At 42.8% G+C, this 18,777-nt stretch overlaps 2 protein-coding genes across 2 annotated transcripts in view; one reads left to right on the plus strand and one right to left on the minus strand.

Annotated features, from left to right (window-relative positions):
* The window catches only part of LOC118418228 (amiloride-sensitive amine oxidase [copper-containing]-like), an 11,750-nt gene extending 3,202 nt beyond the window's left edge, over positions 1–8,548 (plus strand). Inside the window, exons 4-7 of the mRNA XM_035824070.1 lie at positions 1,376–2,262; positions 2,626–2,802; positions 3,587–3,996; positions 8,367–8,548. Coding sequence (XP_035679963.1) covers positions 1,376–2,262; positions 2,626–2,802; positions 3,587–3,996; positions 8,367–8,548 — 1,656 coding nt within the window. The remainder of the gene's footprint in view (positions 1–1,375; positions 2,263–2,625; positions 2,803–3,586; positions 3,997–8,366) is intronic.
* A 4,565-nt stretch (positions 8,549–13,113) lies between these two features.
* On the minus strand, positions 13,114–14,436 carry LOC118418027 (neuropeptides B/W receptor type 2-like). Its single transcript, XM_035823820.1, has one exon. The coding sequence runs from the start codon at positions 14,391–14,393 to the stop codon at positions 13,143–13,145; it is 1,251 nt and encodes a 416-aa protein (XP_035679713.1). The 5' UTR covers positions 14,394–14,436; the 3' UTR covers positions 13,114–13,142.
* Positions 14,437–18,777: the final 4,341 nt, after the last annotated feature.

Raw genomic sequence — 18,777 nt, forward strand, 5'->3', positions numbered from 1 at the left:
GTTCGCAGTAGCACTGGTTTTTATGCCACCTCAGCTGCAAAAATTGTCTTTTTCATTTCAATGTCATGTTTGCACCGAACAATATAGTATCGACTTTCGAGGTATGACATCTTACGGTACGGTAATAAGGTGCCATATAGGTACCAGGTAACACACCATATACGTTACTCCCCAGGTGCAGTATGGTACCAGGTAGCGCATCTGTAATATGTAATAGCCAGCTGCTCTGGGGGGGGGGGGGCGAAAACGCTAAAGGGGGGCGAAAACGTTAGTGATCTCGCCCCCCGGGGGGGGCGAGATCCCCGGGGGGGCGAAATTGCTGTCACACCGGCCGGGTAGCTTCCGAAAACGAAAAATGTGATAAAAGGCAACAGAACACAAAAACGCAAACAATATTAGTCATTGGCATAATTTGTGTATATTCCTTGGTCAACGCTTTTACTTTTCGTTTCCGCAAACATCCCGGCCGGGGCCCGGTTTGGAAATGTGACCCAAGCCTTATGAAAAGCAAACTTAGGGCTGTAGAACTTAGATTTTGTGACGCTTTTCTGCGAAATAAGTATTATAAGATGAGGTATGTGTAAATCTATTCCATTCCATACCGACATATGTGGAGCAAAGACGCAATGCAACTGTGCCGTGAGAATGCCTGAATCAATTCCTAATTTTTTTTTTTTTGGGGGGGGGGGGTCCATTATTATCCTCATGCGGCTTGTTTCTGTGCCGTTTATAACCGCTCAAAGTTTGAAGTAATGATGTAAATGTGGGAATATACTGCAGTAGTTTTCAATATCATACGTATTTCCTTATTCATAAATAATATTTCCATTTTTAACGCTCCAATGCTGCTTAGGTTGCCTTTAAAATCAAATTTCTCGTGGTCGATATCGTTGAAGAGGTTCATCAGTCACGTATGCAAACAGTGACAACAATTTTCATCAATCAATGACTGTTTTTGAAAATGTACAGTACATACCTCCCAAATTTTCGATGTCTACCAGTACATCATCTTCAGGGGAATGACCTAATCTCAGTTCTCGCGAGAGAACACGAGACTAGGTCAGGCTTGCGTGGATAATCTGCCCCCTCCCCCCGCCTCCTTGCGGAGAATGGTCGATGACTTCAATTACGAGTTTATGTTACAATGCGTTTCGCTATACGCCAGGTAGTCGTCATGAAATATGTTAAGACAAGTTGGATTCTCTCATGATTGTGAAATAAATGGTGGATATGTTTTTACGAAATCTGGTTAACTTGCAATTTTTCGAAGGCATTCGACAACACAATTTGCTTAAATGACCTCCGCCTTTACTGTTAGTCATATGAATTATGTAACTAGTTCTAATTTCTTGTTTCCTTTTCTAATATATACCAGGTCACTCACGAGAGTGCTGACCCCAATGAGTGGCATGTCTCCAGAGTCTTCTATAACAACCAGTACTTTGACTCAGTAGAACAACTCATTACCGGGTACGCGGACGGTTCTGTTGAAAAGGACACGCCTGACGCCGATGTACAAGAGGACGACATTCTGTATCCTACCTTCATCCGGAGGGGAAAGCCGCAGCCAGCTTCTCCTAGCCGGGGCCCGACGCTGACCGAACCGGGCGGCAGACGGTACGCTGTGCGGGGGAGACACGTGGAGTACATGGGCTGGAGTTTCGACTGGCGTTTGACTACAACACAAGCCATGCAGCTGTATGACGTCAGGATGAACGGGGAGCGCATCGCGTACGAACTGAGCTCACAAGATGCGACGTCTTTTTACTCCGGAGGCAACCCCGCAATGCTCAACAACCTCTTTCTCGACTCCTATTGGGATTTTGCCAAAAGCTTTGAACTTGTACGTGGCATAGATTGTCCAGAAACGGCGACGTTTTTCAACACACTTCAGCAAAGAAGCACCAAGGAACCGAGACTGATCCAGAACTCCGTCTGTGTGTTCGAACTGAATGCTGGGATACCACTCCGTCGCCATTTTGATTCTGACTTTGCAGGTGGCTTCAACTTCTACGGCGGCATGGCTGATCACGTGTTGGTATTACGTCATATCAACACCGTCGACAACTATGACTACGTCTACGATTATATTTTCCACCAAAATGGCGTCATCGAAGTCCGGGTCGGCTTGACTGGATATATTCTAACGTCACAAGACAGGACCCCGTACGGTTACCCGTTATATGGGGGTATCATTGGAAATGTTCACCAGCACTCTTTCAACTACAAGGTGGACCTCGACATTCTTGGAACACAGAATAGGTGAGAGACACGTTTTGTAGAAACATCAATGGGTTGATCCTAGAAATAGAAATATATGTCCCTACCTGCGATATACTATAATGCAGAAATTTTCACGGTGGCTTCATGTTCGCGTTGCCAATTCACCGCGAACTTAAAACCACCGCGAACATTTTTCCATGGGAGTAAGAAATTACAGTGCATGGTGCTACCGCGAACTTAAAACCAGTGCGGTCAGTCCTTTTCCCGCTACCGCGAAATTATATCCCCGCGAACTTACATGCATTAATAGTATATGTAGTTATCATTACCTTCGACTAGGAACGCTGTAGGCACCCAGGACGAAGCATTGAACATGTCGTTTCAACCAAACTTTTCAAACAGGTTCGAAACCGTGGAAATCCTGTTGGAGAACATCACCAACCCTGTGCGGCCGGAACTGCGCCACATCCAGACCCGCATCCAGCGGAACCTCAGAACTACCGAGAAGGAAGCCGCCGTGCAGTACGACTTCAACCGGCCCAAGTACTACAACTTCTACAGCGAAGAACAGAAAAACCGGTACGTGGTATTACTGTCATCTCCCTCTAACTCATCATACAAAATCTCGGTGATGCTTAGGTCACAAGTGGAAGAAAGGGCCATTCTCCTACGCAGAGACATCCAACGGCGCCAGCAAACCGCCTCTTGTCTGTACTCTGCTATCTCAACCGTCACCATCAGTTCCTGACCGCCCTGCTTATAAATATTAATGAGCTTACCCTTATATGTGCGAGATCACTTTTGAAAACTGAAAGGCCTATTCTCTGATTGTCTGACAGCTGGTTTATGGTGGAACTGATGGTGACGGTTGAGAGAGCAGAGTACAGACAAATGGCGGTTTGCTTGCGCCGTTGGATGTCTCTGCGTAGGAGAATGTGTCGAGCAGTTCACGGGCTGTTCTGTGGCACTTTCGGACATGACACCTACGTGGGCACCCTGTGGTTACCGAGTTATAATCAACCCGGGACCTGACCCCAAATAAACATCGTAACCTTCCCGTGAGAACACCGAAAGGTATCCACAGGGACAAATTTGTGTCTTTGGAGCCCGGCCAAGGCTATACCTTCGACGGGCCTGGTGCAATCGTGACCGAAGCCTAACATGCATCTAACGTAGGCAAGATGTGGTGCTATTGTGTACTTTCGATCAATGTGTAACGCGGCTAACGACTTTAAGATTTTGCAGTTAGATACCACATTTGCATGATGTGACATGTTCTTTCTGCGCCTAGGTTCGGCGTGAATCGTGGTTACCGTGTGTTAGATACATTTGCATGATGTGACCATGTTCATGTTGTGCCTAGGTTCGGCGTGAATCGTGGTTACCGTGTCCAGCTGAACGGCATCGCGAAGACACTGCTGCCCCGGCAGGACTGGGCAGCGATGCGGGGAGTGGCCTGGCAGGACTACCAGCTGGTCGTGACTCAGAGGAAAGACTCGGAACCCTCCAGCTCCTCCATCTACAACCAGAACGACCTGTACGACCCCGTAGTCGACTTCCAGTCCTTCATCGATGATGATGAGAGCATCGTTGACGAGGACCTGGTTGCCTGGGTGACGCTCTCCACGCACCACATTCCTCACTCCGAGGACTTCCCGACCACGGCTACTGCGGGGACACAGATGCAGTTCTTCCTGCGCCCCTTCAACTACTACGACGAGGATCCTTCGGTGGGATCGTCTAACGCCGTTCTCAAGGTGTTCGGAATTACCGGTCCGGTCCGGACCGCGGAATTACCGGTCCGGTCTGTTTGGGGGGCGGAAAAACCGGTCCGATCTGTTATGCGTATAGCTACGCCCCCAGGCAGGAAATAGCAGAATTGCAATTTGTATGGTGTGTTCCCGTATATCACAACATGGAGCGCATTAACGCTAATGAGGTGATGATGAGCCGCGTGTCCTCACCGTAAGAACTGATTAGCGCCTTGATTTTACAACAGTATGAATAGTAAGAATGCCGGTATCCTTCCAGTGACAGTAGTAAATCAACTATGGCATCAACGTAAGACCGGCTCCGGTCGGTGCGGTCTTTCATGTTTCTAGCGGAGTGCGTTCTCATCCGTACAAAATTCTTCTCTTTTTTGGTGCGAAAATGTAATCCCTAACACTTGTTTCATAATGAGAGAACTGTAGGTTGGAATGATTGGATTGTGTATTAATAATATCCATCAGAAGTTTTCTGCATTCAAAGCGGCGCACATTAGGTCGTTGACCCCGAAATACGCAGCGTGCGTGGGTCGTTGATCCCGAAATACGCAGCGTGCATGGATATGTGTGCGATGTTTCTTGACATATCATATTCTCTGTATAAATGACAGATTTTACCGAGATTGATATTGATTGCTGTCTTGCACTTGTCGCTAAAGACGAATATTTTGTTTTGATGACAACAATCCCTTGTAATCACCTGCGAAAACTCGGACGCCGACGGGAAAGACGCCCGTGTAGTTTTTAGAGCCGAAACAGTCATGGGTGACCCTAATATATTCGAACTTAACCAAGCCACAGCGCTAAATAGACATCGTAATTTGTATGTTGGAAATAGATTTGACAGGAATTGACCAAAGGTGGGCTTTCAATGTTTCGGCAGTCTCGTGTCGGCCAGCTGAACGCGTGGGAAAATGTTGAAACAAGAGTGACAGTCCGGGGGTGCCTGGCGTCTTACACGGAGCGCCGCGAGTCTGTGACTGTCGCAGACTCGTGCTGATTTCGTTACACATCGAGTGCGTAGAATATAAAAATGATAATAATACTATAGAGAATCGTAAATACAGTGGTTCGTTCTTTGTTGATGTAACGTCCTTGGTTCTTTGGAGCTCTTGGCTTGATTCATTTCCAAAAGTAAATAGCACTTGTATTTTAATTCAAATCCCATCCACAGACCGACAATGCCACAGCCTGGCTGTTACTATGGTTGTGATTGTGATTGGCAGTCGTGCGGTTTCCTCTGTAATGATATCCCTAACCTACTTAGCATATCGGTACCCTTTGATCAGGCCGACAGAACTCCACAAACTGCCGAGGGATAGCTTTTCAGGATCGTGTAGAACTTCCTACATTACGTTAGAAATCGGAGACTAATATACCCATTACAAATGTCTCACCGAGTATAACCTTTTTTCTTTGCAAGTGGAAATATAAGATTTGCCTGAGTTGGTTATTTATCATATACAAGGTGAAATTGTAAAACCATATTATGCCCGGTCATAACTTATATTTCTATAGATAAGCTGATGCTCCTTTGTTAGGAATTGATTGATATCATAGCTACTTTTCTAGAGGCGGACTTTTCGGATATTTTTTTCTTCTTTGAAATTTAATATACATTGTATAATACACTATACAATTTACATTGTATAATGTAACCATATGCCCATGTATTTCTAGTTAAGATGATGGTCCTTGTTTAATTAGTTATTGATATCACAACTACTTTACGAGACGATACAAAACTATGTTTTCATTCGACGACTTTGCTTGAAACGTCGTCGAGGGTGCCGAGGGGCCCAACAAGACCTACCTGTTCCTGACGGAGCTCTTGGGACGGAACATCGCTGACGGCCGCTCCTGATCGTCGGATAGTCGACCGACGAAATCAATACAGGGCATTCATGTGTTTTTAATGTATTTTTTGATCGTATTTGTCTGTTCAATGTTGAGTTGGCGTACGTAACTAACTAACCGTACCTGTTCAAACTTGTGAAGTCGTAACTAACATTACACTTACTTCTATGTATTAATTTAAGACATACTATTATTAGGTAGCTACATTTCTAAGTCAGAATAAAGGGATTCGGGGTTCCATCCCTTGCACACTGCTGATCGTCGGGGGTGCAGCTCCGCCAACAAGACCTAGCCTCTACCAGGCTCCGCGGATCGGTAGTTTAATTGTAGAAAATGGACAAATAGAGTCAATGGTACGCTAGGGGAGTCAGCCGGCCAGAGGAATGGCCTGGAATACAGTTAACCTTGCAGCGATCCTAGATTCTGATGTCCTGGTTTAACAACTGACACCGACATGAGGCAATAACTATCATGACCTCTTGATTTCAAAATCTTGATATAAAAAAAATAGCATTACAGAAGTTCATCGTCCAAATATTTCAAAAATTTTGTATTTCCGATTCATACTACAAGAAATGTCGAGAGGGGGTTGTATGAATGAGCCCCAAAACAACAACAAAAAACAGCATACAATCTTCCGATTGTAATAAATATCGCTGTTAACAGTCGTGGCGATCTACCCCCATTTTAAACATTGTTTATTGATTTTATAATCTACAACTACACTGCAGTTGCGAACTTTCCAAAATTATCGGTGAGAAACTTTTAAATCTCCTTTAATTTGGAGAATACACATGTACACTACAGGACATCTTAAAACGTTTAAAACCTGGAAGGTAAGTTCGTACGAGAGCTTTCCACCATCATTGTGCAGCTACCAGATCGACCATCATCTCTTCCAAATGTGGAAATACGGTAGGTACATCGCTAAATGTAAGAAGAAACTCCATGCCTTTGTCATCTTAAGTCGCGGTGGCACCATATATCAGTGTAAATCACAACTGAATATGTCTAACAATTTGTGCACGCCTGTTGAACTTAACGATGTGGGTTCACGGTACATGTTATTCCAAAATATCTAAAAGATATTCATCGGTACTAAATATCGCTATGAAATAAAGTAAACCAAGAAACAAAATCAAACACTGTGGAAAAACAAGCTCCGTGCTGATAGTTGTATTAATGTGCATGGCCGTTCTTTGAAAGTATGCCGTCAAAGCAATGCGATTAACCTCCTTGGTCAAACTCAAAGAAGCCGCGCCCGCCCGCATGTGTCAATCAAATTGGGCGGCGCGGCGGGAGGGCCCGGGTCAGACCCATTTTTGCTACAATTCTACCGGTATCTGAACATCTACTAAACATATTCACCCGCACAAAATATCTATTGGTTTCTATTTCAATAATGTAGGTCCCATATTTCCGCTCAAAACCACAAAGTTTGACAACATTCCTCACTTTCTGAACCCCACACAAAACCCGTATACAAGGCCGTGACGTCGTAGTATTTACGACGTGTACATGTCGACAGCTCGTGTCATACCATTGAGAAAAGTGCCTATAAACTCTATAGTGTATATAAGATCTTTGGTCATATCTAATAGAAAGCGTAGTACGTAGTAGTTCTAAAATACATGGTTGCACCATTCCAGATAGGTATTTACCGTGCACAGATATTCCTATCAAAATTCGAAGGTGGCTTTCCGATCGCGCGCTGACCAGTGCATGTTCCCGATCTTGATCACGCCCAGCGGCAATATCAATGTTGCCGGTGACTTGTGTTGTCCGGTAACGTTAGATTTTCTGCGAACATGTACAGGCGATTTATATTGACGTTGCAACGGTTGCATTTATCTCAGTATTGTTTAAATACACATATTTTTGTTTGAAGAAATATTTCCAAGAAAACATGGTGATGAGGATTGCCCTTTCGTGTTAGGAAAATAGCAAAACATCGGCTAGCGATTTTACTTTTAAAAAAAAACACAGTCTAGTTACGTTGCGCACGTGGTAGAACCCCGCCCTTCCGGCCAAACGCTGTTAAATTTCTGCCGTAAATCAGGCTGTTTGATTGATAATTAATGGTGTTTCATGAATATTCCGTGTACACGGTATTCAAAGCATACATGAATATTCTGAATATTACCGACCGCTCTTCACGTGATACCGTTCCGTAATACGGCCGTAATTACGATCGGATTTATGGCGTGTGCACGATTACGCTAAGCGTAATCTACGGTAACGTTAGTGTTCAAAAGTGTCGGTTTTACTGCTTTGAGTGTTGTTGGCAGTAGGTTCCGTTCAGCGTATCGGGCATGGCAAACTCTCCACCAGTGCAATGTTTATGTTAACCGTCGCCAATCGATCTGACGTAAACAGTGACATTAGCATGCGGACCCCATGCATCCAATCAATGCTCTTCATGTTGTGATATACGGGAACACAGCATACCAATTGCAATTCTGCTATTTCCTGCCAGGGGGCGTTGATACACGCAGAACGGTTTTTCCGCCCCCCAAACAGACCGGACCGGTAATTCCGCGGTCCGGATCGGACCGGTAATTCCGAACACCCCCGTTCTCATCACCCCGGGAGAGAAGTCTGGGTCCGTGCGGGTGGAACGGTTCGGTACCCCGACAGGTCCTGCCTGTGTGTCCGAGCAGAGTCCGTTCCACTACAACGGGACGTGGCGAGGGGCCAATTGAGTAGGGGACAATTTCACGAACGGATTGTTAAGGGTTAACTTTATGGTGTGCTTTGCAAAAAAACACGAGTCTTTGCATTTTCCTACATAGGCACACTTCCACAAAAGGGCCCGGACGGGCAGCTTTCGGAAACGATAAGATATAGTATGTAAGTATGATATAAAAGACAACAACAACAACACAAAACGGACCGAAAATAAGCCAACTGCATGCATTGTGCATAGTTGTTGGCATTAACTTAAATTTTATTTTTTCGCTTCCGCAAATAGCCCGGTCGGGCCCCGGGTAGGAAATCATGGTGACGTAAGCCTTTGCTACATTTTCCAAGCATATCATCGTCGGCAGACCGCAGAGCAAAAAAAAATCACATACACTACCAGTAAACCCCCTGCCATAGCCTCTGCTTGGAAAATGAAATGTAGTAATCTAGCTAATGATAAAGCGTAATGTTTTGTTCTCATTGTACGATCGTCTGCTTTACTTTTATCTCACTAGTTATGTTATAAAGTACAAATCACTTGTTTGTGAAACGTATTGGCAAAGGTACCTATTTTGTCTCTGCCCTTAAGCCCCTTAAGGTCACGCATTTAGGACCTTCCAACGATCCTTCCCCAACCAAGGTAGGCGTTAGCTTAAGATCATCCTGGAGACCATTCTATGTAAAGGTCACTCTAGTCGCATCTAAGATATGACTTTTTTTATTCATTCATCTTGCAGGGTAGTCCCTTCAGTTTTCAAAAAAAATTCCAAGCAATTGATCATGACTATACAATTAGTTTGATTGGCTAGCGCAGACGACTCCCAACCAACTCCCAACCACAGACGACCTTGCTCACTCCCAAACATGGTCTGAATTAATGGACAAGGTCGGCAACAATGGTCGGCTATGTGTGACAGAGGGTCGGGCAGTCAACACATTTGTATGTTATTCACTAGTGACTCCTAGCGGTTTTACAGATTTTTACAGAGAACAGAAAATGATATTCTCAACACAGCAAAATAAACCAAACCAATGACTGGTCCTTGAGGTAGTGGCCATGCAATATCGACTTATTATAGGAACATATAGAGACATTCAGTCCTTGAATTTTGTTGAATAAGGTCAAAGGTCATCTATACCCGTTCCTTTAAAAATTTTCATGTAGTATGCTAAAATTGAATTGTAGGCAAATACTACTTGTATACATAAAGAAGGTCCTCGCAACCGGTCGTATTTGTACAATATCTTTTCCGGATACATGTACAAACATATATATGTATATTTATATAAATAAACACGTGTTGTGACTAATTTTAGCTTATGTTGAATACTAGTATATAAGCGAGTACATTCTCGTTTTAGAAATACGAAGTCGTTCATAATAATAGTGTATAAAGGTGAAGTACGCGATTCTAAAATAGGTCACCCCCTTTTTTCTATAAGGTTGAGGTCGCATCTACAGTACGCAAGAATTTCTCATAGTAGGTCTTTCTATTTTTATCGTAGCTTGTATATCTGGTTGAATTTGTCCATTTTAGAGGGGAAAAAATAAAGGCATGAATTTTCATCTGTGTTGGTAGAATTAATTATAGAAAAATGCTAACACTTTACTTCCCACACTTAACACCATAGAGACTTATTCCTCTAAATTTTGGGACGACTTACAGAACAGGATTTCTTTGCGAGAGATATAATTGTAAGATGCGAAAGCCGCTATGCAAAAGGAGCAAATATATGCAGTAAATTGTAAAAAATATAGCGAGAAACTGATACTTGTATATATAATACTAATATGCAGAATGCGAAACTAAATTTCAAAGTCAAAGAAAAAGAGGTGAAATGATAGAAAATGGAGATTCTGTTTTTAGTCACTTATTCAGCCTTCTTTGTTATTTATTGATTACCATACATTATGTTTAGTATAGAGGAGGAGGCCGTAGTACAAGCTGTTTGCGGTTTTCCCCTCTTCCTGCACCTGTTTTAATGCATTCTTCTCTGTATTGTTTTATTATTTTGTTGTGAGAATAAACAAACAAACAAATAAACCTTCCTGGCCACTAAGATTTCATAATCAAGGCAATCTTTTTTAATTTCTTTTAATTCGCACGCTCGCATTAGTTTTGGGGGTTCCCAATGATGTTTTCTATATAATGCAATCAACGTGGCCTAACTTGGAACTAAACATACTGCTGCTCCAAGAATATCGTGTAAACAAATAAGACAATTTTCGTTGGGAAAGTCAAATATCATTGAAACATGTTCCTGACAACCTGTCAAGGACGCTAAAATGAAATGTTGGAATCAAAGAGTTATGATAAAGAATCTAATATGTTTGCTGTATAATTGATAAACGTTTTATTTAGGTACGGCCTGTCTTGTGCTGTTTGTATTGCATTGCATACCCGGTAAATTGTGAGATCGTGTGGCGTAATTGGCAGCGCTTTGGGCTCAGGCCCAAGAGGTTCCAAGTTCGAAACCTGCCATGTCCCCTTGCGGCCTTTCCTCACTTCACTCATACGAAAAATGAGTACCTAGCTTCGGCTACGGCCGTCCCTCGGATAGGGCGTTAACCCTTAAACTCCCAGAGTTTCAGCACTATAAAATGCTATCAGTGCCAGGGTTGGCTGCTGACCTCCAAAAAGAACCCCCCGAACAAGGCCGAAGTCCCCAACTTCCTGGTTCGTGCGCTACGCGCGCTCAAAGTTGCTACTTTGGGGGAATATGCTATCCCGGACATATCCGGGTGCGGCACACAGGACATGTATATGTGTGCCGGGTATATCCGGGTTTGGCAGTTTAAGGGTTTTAAAATAGGGCGTTAAAATGGAGGTCCCGTGTTCTTGGAAAGCCACAGCCCGCCGAGCACGTAAAAGATCTCACCACACTTATCGAAAAGAGTAAGCGTCCTTGCCGGTGTGAGTGGTTCCCGAGCAGCCTTCGAAGCCTTCGTAACCCCTTCTTCGCCTATTAGGTTGATGTTTCTGACTTAGGGAGAAGAGATGCTGCTGCAGATATCGCTATGGGCCGCTCTTCATCACCATGATGGTAACATCAGGCCCTACGAACCCGATAAAAAAAAAAGCAATTGTGCTGATCTCAATCGTGATGTTTCTGACCTTGGGTAAAGGGTGTTGTTACATTGTCAATGTAACTCGTAACCTTGGAATGGCGGGTAACACCTTGAAATGGCTTGGTCTTGTTACGTGGTGGCCATTGATTAAAAAAAAAACGCCTTGTGGCGCAACGCACTGGACAGTACAAGCTGCATATCATAAGCTACAGATTTAATCCATTCACACCGGGAAGGATCGGTGCGGTGGGTTCTTAAACGTATGGCTCCCCTCAAACACGAGACCTCCATTCAGTGTGTTTTCTGAGAGACGGCCCTAGAAACTAGGTTCTCAATTTGTAGCAAGCAAAGTCGTGTTATATGCCTTTCCCAAGGGCACAACGTCGGTGGTATATCAGAAGATTCAAACTCAGGACCTCATGTTATGGGCCACAAACCCTAAACGTTACGCCATCGCGACGCCATCGTGACTCCCCAAAATCTACCACGGAGACCAATTATGATTCGAGAACGCTACTACTTTCATTAATGTTAAAGTAACCAAACTGAACACGCACAAAGGCCACTCTATGGCAATGTCATAGAGATTTTCTTTATTTCAAATATGAGTCCTTATGAAAATATGTACAATACGTTAATGGTTGCTGAGCACAAAGATCCGAACAAACACTTTATACAGTACATTAACCTCGGCGAAATATAAGCTACGACTCAACAAAGAGCTTCACAAATATAAAGCGTCGATGTCTAAAATCCAAGAAACAAAGTACCTTTTAATAGAAAACCTGCGTTTGGAATGTATATGTTGATATAGAACGGTAAGAAAATATTAGCATTATGCCCACAGAGGTTAGGTGTGGCGTTGGTTTGCCAACATGGTCGGTAATTTTAGAAAATTGATAGATATCTTGGAATACAAATGTTTGCAAAAGTATGTAAGAGGTTGTGCATGGTACGAACGTCCTTGAAAGGTGAAGAACACAACGCTGCTTATCATATACAGGAATGACTCGACAGAAAAGGTGTAATGCATACAATGTATTTTGTATAAACATATTATACTGTTCTTCGAAAAGAACATCGTACGCAATAAATAAAAGTACAATCTCTATATACAATCTGTGCTTCATCAATTATGATATCATTTGAGCACAGTAACACAAACTTGTAACATATTGTATTTGTTCAACGGCCGTGGCGAATCTATATACAATCTGAATCATTAGGTTTGTGTGATGATAAATTGTTTGAAATAAAGTAGAGTAAAATTACAATTTTCGTACACGACTCATCTGTACAATGTGTTTGTACTTGGTCTGTATACAAGGAAATTCTTGCCACAATTCTTAAGCCAGAAGCAGTTATTTCAATTTCTAACCACCGTTCCTCGATCTGACATCCCTAGATACCCTGTTTAAAAAAACACCTGATATATGTTATTCCCAGATGAAGGTGCACAAACATTACTTTTGTTAAGTTTCAAACTGTCAGTACTAAAATAAGCGACTCTCGAAGTGCCATATAGTAGTAAAACTCTCTATATATTATACGGTTTCCACGTCGTTTTGTTTGGAATCACAGCAGTTAAGACGATCTATGGTATAAATTTCCCTTCGTCTCTTCTGCGGTGTGCCAGTCTGCCTTCTACATGTGAACAACTGTTTGCAATCTTTTCTGAAAGATTTGTTCACGAAGGCATAGATGAACGGATTCAGGATGAAGTTCAAAAGGTATAGTTTGCTTATCACCTCAAACGCGTTGATTGACAGTTGCGTGGTGGTCTTGAAAAAGAGGTATCCTAAGTTGAGGTTTAGGATACAGTACGGAAGCCAGGTGAAGAAGAAAACAAAAGTTACCAGAACGAAGAGTTTGACTGTTCTGTAGTTGTTTCCAGCGCCGAGAGGGGACAGGCTAGGTCTCTTCTTTCTCAAATCTTCTAGTTGTAAGCTATGTACTGGAGATGGTCTTCTTGAGGTGTTGACAACGGCCGCGCCTACCTTTGTTGACAGCCTCCGTCTAGTCCTGCGAATGTCCAGGTAAACAATCGTGTACAAAACAATCACGATGGCGACACAGAGAAGCTCGATAATCGGTTGGTACCAGGCCACGAAGTAGTTACAGACCCCGTCGTACTTCAGTTCACAGAAGTTGATCTGGGCGTTAATGTCGAAGAAGTCGTAGCACGGCAGCACCGGCAACGGGAGGACCACCCCCAGTGCGACCGAGACGCCCGCCGCTATCCTCGCCCTGTTCGCCGCCTTGATCTTCGAAGAAGCGTACTTGAAGGGCCGGCAGATAGCCAGATACCTATCCACAGCGATGGCGACCGTTATGAACGTAGACGTAAGCATAGCAGCACATTCAAACCACTTGAACAGCCTGCAAGTCTCTACGTTCGGGAAGAGGTTGAACATCGTCAGCGAGGCTTTTACCTCTAGTGGAATCAAAATGGCGGACGCCACCCCGTCTATGATAGCCAGATTGAGAATGAAGTAAGACGGAGACAGCTTCTGTTTCTTTCCAATCATCACAACTGTGACAAGAAGGTTACCAATAGTCCCACAGGCGCACAGTATTGAGAGGATGACGGCAATGGGGATATGGATATCTGCGTGAGTGTCGTTCAAGTCCGAAGAAGTGAAGCTGTCCAAGTCCGAATTGTTGAGGTACAGTCCGGGAGTCAGCCACGGCCGAAGGACGTACGTGTAGTTTTCTTGTGATTGGTTCGTGTACCTGTCGCCCTGGAAATGTGGATAAAACGGTAGAAAAACCCTCTCCGATTCCCAGTCCGCCATGCTGGAAGAGTCTGACAACGATTCGCGAATGTACCTCTCTCTCTCTCTCTCTCTCTCTCTCTCTCTAACGGACTGGCGGTGCTTTGCTATTGTCTAACATATGGTACTTGCATCATATTCGAGCAAACTGGTTGGAACTGGCTCCAACTATCTTTGGGGTGTCTCCAAATAGCACGTTTCCGTTCGCGCTATTTTCGTTGAACACACATGCGAGCGGACGTCCTTAATTTAAATATACCTAACCTTGCGTACATGTATATACGCACGAGTTGCGTGGGAAAGACAACAGGTGCGAACTCATACCGCCATGTTTATCTGAAAGATCTTAAATCTTGCCACATATGTCACCACGTAATTAGAAAGTTGTCACCAGGAAAAATTTACAAGGGGTATATATAGATCTATTGTCTGACAAATTGATTTCTATTTATAACACGGCTTTACAGTTCTTACATGCAATGGAAAACGTGTGTTGTAGGTATGTAAATATTGTTTAAAGCATCGGAAGTGATACCGAGTAAATAAGTCAACGTTTTGATACACAAAGTGTTTACATTGTCAGTAGTAACGTAGCCATAAAGGTAGTAAAAATAAGTTGTTGATGATTACTATAATTAGGGAACCAACATGGGCGTTTGCCTATTTTCTTAAGATGTATCAAAGTGTGTTAAACCTACGAAATAAAAGTTTGTGTAACTGTGTATTTAGGCATAAGAACAATAGAATGAATGAATGAATGAATTTCGATGGATGAATGAATGACTGAACAAAGCACATTATAAACACATTGTACAGGTTTAGAAATACACCAAAGACAAAGTTGTATACTTCGATGCAAATTTAATGTATGGGTTCCGACTATTCCGATAAAGATTGGTTTTAGATAACGCTAGTTAACCTTTCTCCGCGGGGTAACCTGAAAGCGTTATTTTGAAACACATAGTATTGGGGGATTTCAAGTCGACGGACGGTGGTAATGCATTTTTATATTAAAAATATTGCAATTTGAAACTACTGTCCATCGACCTGATATACCTAAATGCACTGTTTTATATACAACGGATATAGGTTCCTTGCGGATAAAGGAGAACAAGCGTTAACGTTTGTCCATCAACTGGGCGAGGAATACAACTTTTTTTCATCGTCAACCCTTTTCAAGACAGCATTAAGAAACGTTATGTTTTTAAACATTGATATGCAGGAATTTACTGAAAGTGTCATACATCCACAACCTTCGTACGACTTCTTTAGACCAAGGTCGACATAAGGTTGGGCATAGCTTGCAATTGGTCTGTTCTGCCCTCAGATGACCTTGCTCACGACTACTGTAAATGCAGAAACATTCGTGGTGGTTCTATATATTCGCGGTTTTCGCGGTGCCCACTGAACCGCCAACTTAAAACCACCGCGAATATTCATAATTGAGTATGCGACTACAGTACAGTACTGTAAACAAGTTTGCGGGATGGCGGCGCTGCCGCGAATTCAAAACCACCGCGAACACTCCGTTTTCCCGCTGCCGCAAAATTAAATCCAGGCGAACTCAAATGCATTTACAGTTAATTCTCAACCGACTAATAAAGGTTGAGGCCGAGTAGCCTGACTAAAATCGCGCTCCTAGCGGTCGGCCTTACAGTTGCCACCACGATGAGGGAGGTCATTACCCCAGCTGACGAGAGATTGTGTAAACGTAGACTAAGGGCCGTGGTCCGGGCTTTGAGTGCCGGTGTGACAGCGTTCTCGCCCCCCCGTGATATCGCCCCCCCGGGGGCAAAATCACTAGTGTTTTCGCCCCCCCCGGGGCAGGATCACTAGCGATTTCGCCCCCCCATCTCGCCCCCCTCGGGGGATTTCGCCCCCCCTCCCGGGGCGAAATCGCTAGTGATACCCCCCCCCCCCCCGGGGGGAAATCGCTAGTGTTTTCGCCCCCCCCCCCCGGGGCGAAATCGCTAGTGTTTTCGCCCCCCCCCCTTACCCTCTTGGGGCGAAATCGCTAGGGATTTCCAGTGATTTGCATCCTTCTAGTGATTTGCATCTCCAATAAACCTATAAGTTACATTACTTTTGCTTCGTACAAATCACATCATACCTCCATTAAATATTTTTTGCTCTTGCAGATTTATAGTGTCATCTAGTCTCATTCATTATGCAAATGAAGCTGTAATTGACACGTTTAAGTTAACACGTGTGCAGATACTTTCGTTTAGCTGCATTTTATGATGACATTTTGTCCTGAATTAAGAAAATGACTTGCGCATTTGCACAATCTATACATAGTGGTGCACAATTAATTTGCACGTTGCACTTTAGAATTTTTGTACTTTGACATTAATTATGCAAATCAGAATCTCATTTTCATAATCATTATCTGATATGTTTCACCTTCCATAACCTTTAAATTACATAGATAACGTGTATTAAAGTCACAACATGGAAACACTAGAATTACATATTCGTCTCCTGAATCATGCACATTATGTGCTAATTTGCATTTTTGCATGTCATTTCGCAAAGCCCATGCCACTTATCCCTTATATCATGGTATGTGAAGGTAAAAAGAAAAAAGGGAAGTTCTGTTTCAGTGACCCAAGCAGATTACATACATGTATCTGTAATTAGCACATGTTGTTATCTATGAAAAATAATTAGTTATGAAATATATTTGAAAATGAAATCATTTCGTCAGCCAACAATGACGTCCATTGACGTGATATAAGTATAGGATCCATTATGCTATTTTGGTCGACAGACTAACCAACAAACACAGGTACAGAACCATTGTGCAAAATATTCTGTATACCATACGTTCTATTCCGCATCATTTTTACAAGATGATAAGTATAAAAGTTACTGTACAAGTATTATATAAGGTTTACAACTACTCTTAAAGATAATGGATACAAACATTTAATACTAGGTTCGCTCCGAGAATGATGCAAATATCCTCAATTTGGGCTCAAAGAGGAAAGTGTTAACCCCCTATGCTACGTTCAATATCTTTACTTCATGTCTGAGACCCTAATCACCACACTGCACTGTGCAGTTTTGCTCGAATCTACGACTGCATTGTTCCTATTGTTACCTTCGCCAAGAAGTTTCACTTTATATTTTGGGTAGCGTTTCGAATTCTGTGTGTATTTGTGGAAAAGCGCCATCACTCAAGACCGCCTGCATTTTGTGCCTCCTAGCGGCTTGTTATTGCAGCGGAACTTCCGATATGGATATCTCGAGTTATGGACATGCTGTTGTCATGCTTTTTAATTTTTAGCGTTAGATAGCACATGGGGCCGACAGCAAGTGGTGTATGTTTGGGTCCCCTAGCAGCTTGTTACCTTCGCACAGGAAGGCTATATTTTTTGAACTGCAGGGCAGGTTTAGTGTGAGACTGTAAAAACTGTTAGTTTTGAACAGCACAATTTGTTTCAACTCATAGACAGGTGTGTATACCTCTGTGCTGATTGGAAAATATTTACCAGTTTTGTTACAACTCAGCAACAGGTGTGTTGATATGCATATGTTAATATACGTTCGTGATGTTAATAAAAGTCACCACAAATTCACAACAAAAATGTATATGTTTTATTTCAATGCAAAGTGTGCTTGCACCCAACCAGGTAGGATCGGCTTCACAGGTACTGTATCTCATCTTAACATACTAAGGTGTCACGTATATATAGATACCAGGTAACACACTATATACGTTACATCCAAGTACCATATTGTTCCAGGTAGCTCGATTAATATGCAGTAACAAGCTGCAAGTTAAGTATCTTAAGGCTATGTAAAAAAGTAGGTAAATATATACGAAAGTATATATATATATATATATATATATATATATATATATATATATATATATATATATATACAAAAGTATATATGTATATATATATATATATATATATACAAAAGTAGGTAACAAGACAGTGCTAATCATTATCACAGCAATAGGATTAGGATTCAACCGAACACTCTAGAAAACGGGAAGGATATCCCTAGGGGGGGGGGCGAAAACGCTGGGATTGGGGGGGGGGGCAAAAACACCAAAGGGGGGCGAGATCGCGGGGGGGGCGAGATCGCTGTCACACCGGTGTCTTATGGGGTAATTTGGAAGGTTAGGGGTGGTGGTGGTTTATAAGCTAGCTCTTGGAGAGGGAAAACCTCCTATACTAGGACTCCGTTTGTCTATGTATTGTATAACACACCTCTCGTACTCGTGAACAGAAAGCACACGTTTGACTGTGAAGAACCGGACTTGAAAACATCCACTCACATCGGAGCAGGCCCCCATTGTTATCAAGAACTGTGTTGTTAAATGTGCTCGAGGCATGGCTTTCTACAAACTTCCATCAACAATTAGATAATCCATAGGATATCTGAGAAA

This window comes from Branchiostoma floridae, chromosome 6 (genome assembly GCF_000003815.2).
Source record: "Branchiostoma floridae strain S238N-H82 chromosome 6, Bfl_VNyyK, whole genome shotgun sequence".
NCBI lineage: Eukaryota > Metazoa > Chordata > Leptocardii > Amphioxiformes > Branchiostomatidae > Branchiostoma > Branchiostoma floridae.